This window comes from Rhinolophus sinicus, chromosome 2 (genome assembly GCF_057876585.1).
Source record: "Rhinolophus sinicus isolate RSI-liver-muscle chromosome 2, RSI-T2T, whole genome shotgun sequence".
NCBI classification, from domain to species: domain Eukaryota; kingdom Metazoa; phylum Chordata; class Mammalia; order Chiroptera; family Rhinolophidae; genus Rhinolophus; species Rhinolophus sinicus.
The window spans coordinates 40305227-40315778 of record NC_142502.1 but is presented as its reverse complement, the minus strand read 5'-3'; the positions used below and the strand labels follow the sequence as shown (position 1 = coordinate 40315778).

Genomic DNA, 10552 nt, shown 5'->3' with positions numbered 1-10552 from the left:
GGATCCTAGGGACGTGTTTAAATCACAAAATACTGGAAATGCAAGCGAATGCATCTTCCTCCAAGCTCAGGATTGGCCGTGCTCCAATCCTCAAGGAAAGCACGGCCTGGGATTCTGAGCCCTTGTGCACCTGCCAGGGGGGCAGTCTGAACACGTGTGACGGGATGGCGTCTGTCCCCAAGTCACCGAGAAGAGCTCTCACAACCCCTAGGATTGCCCGGGGAATAAATAAACCCGGCCCAAGCATTGCCTAACAGAGCGGTGCTCTGGGGTCCTCTTCTCCCTGAGCGGGCAGTCAAGGCTGCCCTGGTAGGCGCATCGTTTGTCTCCCGAGAGTAGGGCTGAGGATAGCTGCTCTTCTCCGGAAGAAGGCAGTGGAGATTTCCCCGGTCTTTCAGGGAGTTTTAGTGTGAAAAGTGGCCTCGAGGCCAGCCCAAGCTCAGAGAAAGGGAGGAGAGAGGGGCTGGAGATGTGGGGAATGGGACTCCATTGCTCTGGCGAGACCCACGCAGGTGAGGAAGCGAGTTCCGAGTTCAGCATCTGTCAGGACGCAGACAGGTGGAGAAAGGCAGTCACTCCTAGGCGCACCCGGTTCCCAAGGCGATCTGAGTTGTACCTGTGGACCGCCTTCCTTCTCTGAGACGAGACGCTGCGGGGATCCCAAGCCTGCGCCCCCGCCCCTGTGGCCCAGGTCCCCAGCCCCGCCCCGCCCCGCCCCGCCAGGGCTCCAGGCTCCTCCGGGAGCCTCCGAGCTGCGGTGCCCAGGTCTCCTGCGGCCAGGAGGATGGCCAAGGTCCCGGAGCTGGAAGACGCCTTCCTGCAGGCGCAGGCTTCGCCCCAACTTTCCCCCGAAGTCCAGGACGAGTGTTGTGTGCAGCTCCTGAGCAAGGGCTTGCTGGTTTATCCCGAGGAAAGGGTATACCTGGCTGCTGAAGCGCAGCCTGGGGGCGTGCTGGGCAGCGGGGAGAAAGAAGACCACCCAGAGCTGCGGATGGGAGTGAAATCAGGTGAGTGCCACGCTTCCTCCGGAGACGTGGATGATGTAGTCGAAAAAGGGTATCCAATAATAAAAATAAACACATCACAAAGATAGAGATATGTAGAATGTACTGTTTGGATCTTTGTATTTCTCCCAGGAAAATATTTGTTAACTAGAAATTAACTCTAAGGGATTTTGCATAGGTCTCCCCCCAGGCCCGCACAGGCCACCCTGTTTAATAGGTACATGTAGAGGGTACTTAATTGATTTTATATTCTGATTTTCTTTATTGTCCTTTCAACTTGCAATCAGAAATGCATTTAAGCAACGGTAACTTTTCCTCTGAAGAAGAGGATTCGGACAGTCCCGACAGCAAAACCAAAGCAGCTGATCCACACCTTTCGCAGAAGAAAACCATCACACAGATTATGAAGGATAAAAAGAAGCAGACGCAGCTCACTCTGCAGTGGTAAGACTCGCTCACAAGGGTATACTTAAGCACCTGTTGAGTTTTAAAAGTCAGTATCTTCAGAATCTTTGCTTTTCTCATTTTGCTTCTCCCTCAAACTTGTTTTGGGGGAATTCAAAACACCAATTAGAAATTTATCCCCCCAATATTTTTCCACTGAATATTTGACATAGAGAGACATACTCTGGTACTGATGAAAAATGATCTGCAATACAAATATAAACAACATCGCTTTGTTCATTATTTACTAAAACTATAATTTATTCAAATGTAAGCAGTCATGAATGTTTTATGACTTATTTGCTTAACATGCAATAAATTCAGTCCTTATATATGTATTTGGTAGCTTTGTGTTTATAAAACATGACTCTTAAAAACAATTTAAAAGGAGGAAGGATCTTACTACTGCCTTTATCTGTAGGAGAGCAAATTAAAAATTGTGTATTGGCCGTAAGATGAAACGTATTTGAACTAAGAGACATAGAAAAATCAGTTAAGATATCACTATTAACTTAAATAAATGTTCAACTATTTTTATAGCACCTGTCATATATGATTTATTATAGTGAAGTATCACAAATTGGATTTTGTGGAAAATCTTTTAAAACCAACAATTTATCAGTAGGCTCCCTACATAGAAACCTTTTGTAAATTGATCTGAAAGGAAGAGGGATCTGATGTAAAAACATAATATTAAAGTTCCCCACCTAGTGTGAAGAAATAGGAGTACAAATTTCTCCCTAAATTCCAAATAGTAAGCAAATAAGTAAAAAGGCCTATTCACTGATTAGTTACATTATCTGTTTTATATGATCGAAATGTATGATCTAAATCTTAGAAAAATGCAATAGAAAAAACAGGATACAAAACCTAGTAAATTTTTTATTTTTATTTATTATAACATTGAGTTACAATTTGCATACACTAAATTTTTGTGATTATATACCTGAACCCTTTCAAATATTTACAGTATAAACCAATGGTCTACTAAAGTTATAGCTTTAATATTGAAGTTGATGTACACTTATTGGTTAAGAATACACTAGAGCAGTGTATTGAACTAATAATCTGGAATATTTAGGATACAACTACTTCCATTAAGATAATTGGGGTAAAAGTTTTTTCATTTTAGATGTATTATGGAGGTTTTTTGAATTACTTCCCTTTTTTTTTTTTTTTTCTAGTTCAAACTGAGTGAATGGGAACAAACTTGAGTTTATATTTTATAAATACGAATGCATTATGATTATGGAAAAAGAAAGTCATACTCTAAATTAACATTGTACTTAAGTCTAGCATTATTCAGTAATTTGAAGACAAAGACAATGGCTACAATACATCAAAATAGCCAGGTGAAAAGTGAGCATTATATGCGTGTCATTAAAATATAATTGTTAAATAGTTGACTGTTTCTCAGTGATTTTCATATATTTTTTAACTATAAAATACTGTCTTTTTTTGTTGTTGTTTAAATTTTGCACACTTTCTCCCAGGAAGACTGGTATAAATTAAAATAAAAACCTAAGTGAGTTATTTGTATTTTGAGACTTTTCCCTTAAGGTTATAGATTATATTGGGAATGGTAAGATTAGAACTGAAAATTAAAGTGGGAAATCTGGCTAACTCCAATTTTCATGTCAACTAGGTGTTTGGTTTTATGCAGGCAAATCTTACTTGGTTTTGGTTCTTTTTTTTTCTTCTTTTTAGAAAAATGGATGTCTGTTTCTTACCTGCTTAGGGAACTATCCTTTAGCATTTATCTCATGTACTTTGAGAATATGTTAAATCAGAGATCTTGAAGAGTTCCACTCAATTTTAATCTGAATGTATACTCTATACTGCCTTGTTCCTATAGTAATAATTATGATTTTACTGTACATAAAATGGGTATAAGTAAATTTTAGCCAAAATCACCTACTGAATTGTTAGGAAAACTGGGAATAGAATCTACAAATTTTGATTTCATCATTCAGATATTTGTACCCCTTAAATGTATATCATTAGGTTTATATAAATTGTATTTAATTGCAATCATAGACATACAAATTAAATAGAATCATCTCTAAATTTTCAAAGTTTATATCATTATATTTATAATATGGAGTTGAATTTATATATGTTAGTATGGAGGAATCTATAGAAAATTACATTATGTTTCCAGTGTATTCCAGGATGTTTTAGATAATTATAGTGTGATTATAGCAAAAAGGTGTAGGGATAGTAATAGATCAGTGTCATTTCAGACTTAAATGAAGTGAGTTTATTTTATGTATTCTGCAAATAAATGCATTACAACATTTCCCTAATGCTTCAGGATTCAGAACTAGGTTTATGACTGACAGTAAGCGACTGTAGGTATTTGCCATCCTGAAGCCTGGCAGCCCTTTAGTGTTGAGAATGCTCCTTTAAACAACCATTGTCTTCAATTTCATCATTCGTGTTTGTATGTCACAGCGCAAACTGTGATCAACAGTGAGGGTTTATATGGAAATAAGACCTATTCTTTGGGGTGTGGACCAGGCAGGAGTGGTTTTATGTTAGCTATAGCATTTTAACTGCACTAGTAGGTGTTCATTGGGATTTTTGCTCTTCTGACATTAATCCTTGGGATCTGATTTTGAATAATATCCAGAATAAAGGAAAGCTGCTCATGTCTACTCAGGAATTCATTTCTTGAAATCTGTATTCTGGGCATTAAATCAATATGAAAGGAGAATGAAAAGGAGAAATAAAGAAAATGTTTGACCTAAACTTTTGGCTTTTTTCTTAGGCTTGAAGAGAATTACATTGTATGTGAAGGAGTTTGCTTACCACGGTGCATCCTTTATGCACACTACTTAGATTTCTGCAGGAAAGAGAAATTGGACCCCGCCTGCGCGGCCACCTTTGGAAAGGTAAGTGACATGTACTGGCTATACTACCTTCCAACTAAAGTCATATCAGGCAGATAGTGTGGAAACAAATTCATGTGAGCAAGTTTTCTTATAGAATATTAAGAAATTTGTTTTTAAAGCATAAATGAAATCTCTTAAGGGGCTGTATTTGGAACTACTGTATATTTTACCTTGATGTTGCCTACCATATGTTTTACCTTCAACTATTATATGTTTTGAATATTAGATCTTTGGCTATCAGAAAAGTTAATGTGACCTTAAAGAAAACTTCATTTGAGCAATTACATTTCCTTTCAAAGAGGGACGCATTAAAGAGTATGATGTGGCCTGTATTGAGAAGTTAAATTAGGTGGAGGTGATACGTATCTTGTTAATGCAATTGGTGACTATGTTTATTATTTAGCTAGTCCAACTATGTGAGTTTTTAACAGATTTCTATTCTGTTACAAGTAGTATTCCTAATTCTCCATTTCACTCTGAGTATGTTTCCACTCCAAACTCCAAGATGTCGTGATGGGATTGGTTATGTTTCTCTTATTTGTAAATATCACTTTCTACCCAACTTGTATCGTTAGGATGAGAATCTATAAAACTGACATTACCATACTTATATATGTTGATCTCATTTTGAGAATCAGGAAACCCCATCAATCTCTTGGGAAAACCTTGTTCTTTGAGAATCTTGTCATGTTCTATTTTCTAAGAACCTAGGATATCCCAGAAAAAAGCTTTAGACAACTTAGGTCTCAAACACTGCACCTCATATAAACGAAATCCTAATTCTAGCCTGTAGAGGGACTCATTGCCCAGAAAATAATGAATACCATGGTCTGACTTATCAGTTTTTAAAATAATTTATTGACTTACTTAAAAACCCTATCTGTTTATGAGAGATAGTTTGATATGATGGATGGTAATCCAGTGATTTAGGTTCTAGCCTACTCAGTAACTAATTTGTTGTGAGACCTTCTGAAAAGTAGTTAACCTCCACAAAATTCAGTTCACTCATCCTATAAAATGAGGAGGTTGGGTAAGACAACTTCTAATGCCCATTTTAGTATGACTAATTTATGAGCCCATCTTATGGCAGTAATTCTTAACTGTTTGGTGAGTCATGAAACACCTTGAGAATCTGATAAAAACTACAAAATCAGTTCCCAAGAAATTAACACATACATAAAGATCATGTATGGCTCTCCTATGATCCAGGTTAAAACCCCTGTTTTACATAGAAGAGATTTTTATTCTTTAATCAGATGCTATGATTCTTCTTATTATTTTTAACAAGTTGGGAGCAAAGAACACAGAAAAAAAATTTTAAATTGTTGGGGAGGTCTCGTGAAGCAGAGAGTATTTCATATGCCCTTTTCAGGGTTGGAGATGGATATTTAATTGTGGGTAAAGCTCTGGATAGAATTATTATAAAGACACCCAAATCTTCCCACAAAATAGATAAAGTAGTAATTTCTTTGGTAGTAACATGTAGCAAAAGCAGATATTGGTATAATTTGCCTTGGAAATTGGGAAAAGGGCAGTAGAACAGTCTTATCAAAAAAAAATATCTCCCTGCTTCTGCTGATATATTATTGCTTATCAATATGTGTATGATATTACTTTTTCCAGACTAAATATTTATTCAAAGTTCAACATTTACTTTCTAGAATTAATTAATTATGAGTGGCTTGCAATAGAACCACACTTTCTAAAAACTAAACTACTTGACTTTCTTTTTAGACAATTCGCCAGAAATTTCCCCTCTTAACGACACGGCGGCTTGGAACAAGAGGCCATTCAAAGTAAGACACATCAATAAGCACATATCAGACATGTAAATACAATACGTTGTGTGTGAGGATTGACACAGTGTAAAATAAGTATTGTCTTTATCAATGAATAGAGCCAGGTATTTTCTTCTTGATGAAGCAGACTTTTACCCACTGTAAGAACTAAAAAGAAAAGTGGATTTTAGTATAATGTTTAAAAAGCAAATTTTACAGAGGAATCATAATATATTCTCTGATGAAATAATTTAAGTGAATCATTTTCATAATCTTAAAGCCACTCCTGAAGGCACTAGCATCATGAAAGGGAAATGTACATGGCTAAATAAGTGACCAAACGGAATTCACAACACTCCGAAAGAGCAAGGCTGAAAAGCTGGGGGTTGAAGCATGGTTCAGGTTATTCCTCTGGTTTTCTTTCCCTGATAACAATTTCTTAGTATCCCTTCAAGACAAATAACGTGCACAAATGACCTCTTTGGTCATCTATTAATGTAAATATAAACATAAAATAAGCCGTCACATATTCCCTGTCTTGGTAACTTTAGCTTTTCTATTCTCTTGTGGCAATCTCTGTAGAACCCTCAGTTATAAGTTCTTATTCATGAATTATTTACCCTTTTCAGTTTTTCCTTTTCTTCTGCCTACAAACATATCCAGATATCTTTTATGTTGATAAAAATAAAATCATGTCAAACATGCTACACTATTGTTCCTAATTGCTGTGTTGTTGTTGTTTGTTTTTTCCCCTCTTTGCTATCTCTTGAATGAGCAGCTATCTGCTCACTTTCCTTGCGTTAATCACATGCCTCCGTCCTAGTCCATTTCCTTACCTGGGAAAACCCCCAATGGCTCATTTTTACTGTAATTCATCTTCCTTGGCACCTGTCTAGCATTTAAACCTGCTTGTAATCTCCTCTTAAAATAAATAAATACATAAAACTTCAATGGTGGCTTCTCTGTCACAGTGCTGCCAGGTCCTCTTCCCTCCTTGACCTCTCATTTTCTAGCTTGTCAGTGTCTCCTGCCCTAACGTCTAGTTCAGCGCTGTCCAATGAAGTATAATGCAGCTGCATAGTAGCCACATTAAAGAAGTAAAAAAGAAGAGATAAAATTGATTTTCATGTCTCATTTAGTCTAACGTATCCAGAACATTATAATTTACTATGTAATCAAAATAAAAATTATTAATAAGCTATTTTATGTTCTTTTTTTTTTCCTACTAAGTTTTTGAGATCCTGTGTGTATTGCACATGCACAGCACATCTCAACTGAGACTAATCACATTTCAAGTGGTCAATACTCACATGTGACTAGTGGCTAACCTATTGTCTAGCACAATCTTAGTCACTTGCCAAAACAGAGGTCCCTTTTTTTGGATTTCACTTGAATCTGTCTCTCTTCATTCTAACTTTCATAATCTGGCCTTGACTCCATCTCTCCCGTTCATTCAATACACTTCTTTCCAAATTGACCTTCCAAAGTTTAGGTTCAATCATATCTCTCTTATGCTCAGAGACTTTCACCAGCTCATAATTTCTACTATTAAAGACAAACTTTTCTCACCTTGACATTATAGATCCATTATGATTTAGTCCGAACCCATTTTCCTATCTTATAATCTACTCAGCGTGTAGTGTATGCTTTCCCCAAATTATTGTCCCAGTATCCATTGCTTCACCCTCAACTGTCACTCTTTTGTTTATGATGTCTTCTTCCATTGAAAATGACTTATTCCCTATAGGTATGTTGAAATCTTACCTATTTAAAAGAATGTCCCATGAACTTCTTCAGAATTTTTTCTCAGCCTCTTGATTTAGTGCAGGTTCTTTCTTTGTGCTCTATAGCAATTTATTGATGCTTAATACGAAATTAACTTATTTCTTCCCCTCAATAGATATTGAGTATTTTGAGGATAGAGACTTTGTCTCATACTCATATCCTATCTGCTATTTGATAAATAATACATTATCAATTAGTATTTATTTACTTGATTCCAATTAATATTAACAGTATTATGGCCTGAGAAGGAAAAATAAAAACGCCAGGTTGAAAGATAATATTGGTTTTATCCTTCTAACCAAGTCAGCTGTTTTTCAAAGTTGACTTAATTTATCTCGCTGATTTCTACTGAATTTGATTTCTGCTGAATTGTGTGTGGAGGAAAGATCAGATAGTGTTTGAAGTAGATAGACAGTAGAAAAAGAGGCAAAGCAATGCAGAGAAATCCTCTTCACAGAATCTGCAAGAGGGCAGTCAGTCAGGGTGTAGAGAAAGTCAATTAATCCTAGAAGGAGCCTTTAGGATTAGGGATGAATCATTAACCCTGTCCTTTGTAACACAGTGAGGCTCCAGTGTTTAGGTTTATGTAACAATAAACGGTGGTGACTTCAGGCCATTTGTCTGATAGCTAAGAGCAGACGTGCCCCCAAGAGCATGCCGATTTGAATGTTCTTCTATCTTCCTGACGTGCCATTGCTTTTTATAACTTGCCTATTATATTTTTGGTATTTTGATATCATGGGGAAGAAGAAATTTTCCATATGTAAACTTAAGATGCTGAAAGATATGGCAGGATGTAGAGTTTGTGAACCTTGTAATTGGTAATGTCTTGATGTAATTATTTTTAGTCAGGTAGTTTTCCTGTTTTTGTTTATTTCCAAGAAATACCCTTATATTTTTGTCTTGAGAGACAATATATATCAAAAAGCAACATAGCCTAGTAGTTAGGAGCATGAGGTTTAAAGTTGGACAAATCTAAGATTTACTTCTGTGCTTCCATATAGAGCCGTATGACATTCGATGAATTGTTCAACTTTTCATCAGTATAGTAGGTATAAAATACTTATCTCATAGGTTTATTGTGAAAAATGAAATAAAGTATAGGAATGAATGGAGAAATGAATTTACGTACTTTCAAACTCACTACCCTTAATAATATAAATAAATCACACAATTCATCCAACTATCAGCAGTGTAGTTATTACTTATTGAGCACTACTTACACACCACACACACACACACACAGTAACCTGACAATACAAGATTGAAATTCCTGTGTTTTACAAATGAAAAAACTTGCAGTTCAAAGATTGACTTGCCCAAGACCACACAGATATTATAAAATAACAATATTGGTATTTAAATCAAGGTTTATTTGGCTCTAAAGTTTGTGCTTTGTCAACTAGTAAAGCCTACTTCTTATATCAGTCATAGCAACAAAACAATTGTTTAATTAAACTTTTCGGGTTTTGAGCTGTAAATTCTATTGTTTTTGTCTAAGTTTTTAAAATTTATTAATATATTAGATTCTTTTTCAGAGAGCTAACAACATTTTCTCAAGCCTCAATCATAAGGCATTTTAAATTATTCTATATTTATGTAGATATATTTATTTTCATATAACAGCAAATTTGTAGTAAAAACGCAATTTTTCTTTCTGCTTTTCATTTTTGTTCTAAACATTTGTATATGTTGGTGTATTCACAATCATCATTTCTAACAACTATTTAGTATTTCAAAAACTTACATTTTATGAAGTATTTTTATGTCTATAGAAATATTAACAATTGATGAACCAGAAATATAGATGAAGAAGTAACTTTAATTAAAAAAAAGAAGTGAGCATATTTTGGAAAAAATAGGAATTTATGATTTCTCCCAATTTTACTAGTAATTTTGCAAAATGTATTTTATTGTATCTAGTATAGTGCCCCAAGCATACTATCACTGCATGTTTTCTTGAATTATTTCAAAAATATAAACAAGTTTGGTATTAATTTATTTTAACTTCTGTTTATTATATATTAAAAATATTAATAAATGTAAATGACAATGGTCATTTAAGAAATAAGTTCTTAATTTTTGCCAAATTCTCATAGGATAGCTAGAGTATATCCAATCATTTCATTAGGGTCTTTCTGACAGAATTTATTTTAGGATCATGATTAACTCAAAAGATTCTTCTGTATTGTGGGCACAAGATGAACCACTGTTTCTAAAACTGCCCTAAATGCTTTTAGGGTCCATGGAACAATGTCACTCTCCAGATTTTACTGGTCCATGCATGAAATCCAAAAGTTTGGGAAACACTGATTTATGGTGACAAAGAAATGGTTAGTAGAGTCTAAAAAGTAGGAGTAAATTCTATCTATTTTCAACTTCTATTTCTCTAAGTTCTGACATAACTGGGTATTAAAATAGTCCTCACAACTCACTTTTGTGCAGTAGTTACCGCTTTCATTCATCAAAAAGTGAAAGATGAAAACAGTTTAACTAAATAAAATGAGCCCAAAATTTATTCAAAAGGAAGAGAGAAAATATTTAAAACAGATGGATACATTAAAAACAACAACAAGAACAAAACAAAATAGACAGAATCACTATGTCAGGCCAGACATCCCTCATTGTCAAAATTAGAAACAAAAAC

General features: G+C 35.2%; 1 protein-coding gene across 1 annotated transcript in view; it reads left to right on the top strand.

Annotated features, from left to right (window-relative positions):
* The first annotated feature begins 784 nt into the window (after positions 1-784).
* RFX6 (regulatory factor X6) overlaps positions 785-10552 on the top strand; it is a 55573-nt gene continuing 45805 nt past the window's right edge. The window contains exons 1-4 of the mRNA XM_019741337.3: positions 785-1007; positions 1292-1448; positions 4219-4342; positions 6077-6138. Of these exons, the coding sequence (XP_019596896.2) occupies positions 785-1007; positions 1292-1448; positions 4219-4342; positions 6077-6138 (566 nt within the window). The remainder of the gene's footprint in view (positions 1008-1291; positions 1449-4218; positions 4343-6076; positions 6139-10552) is intronic.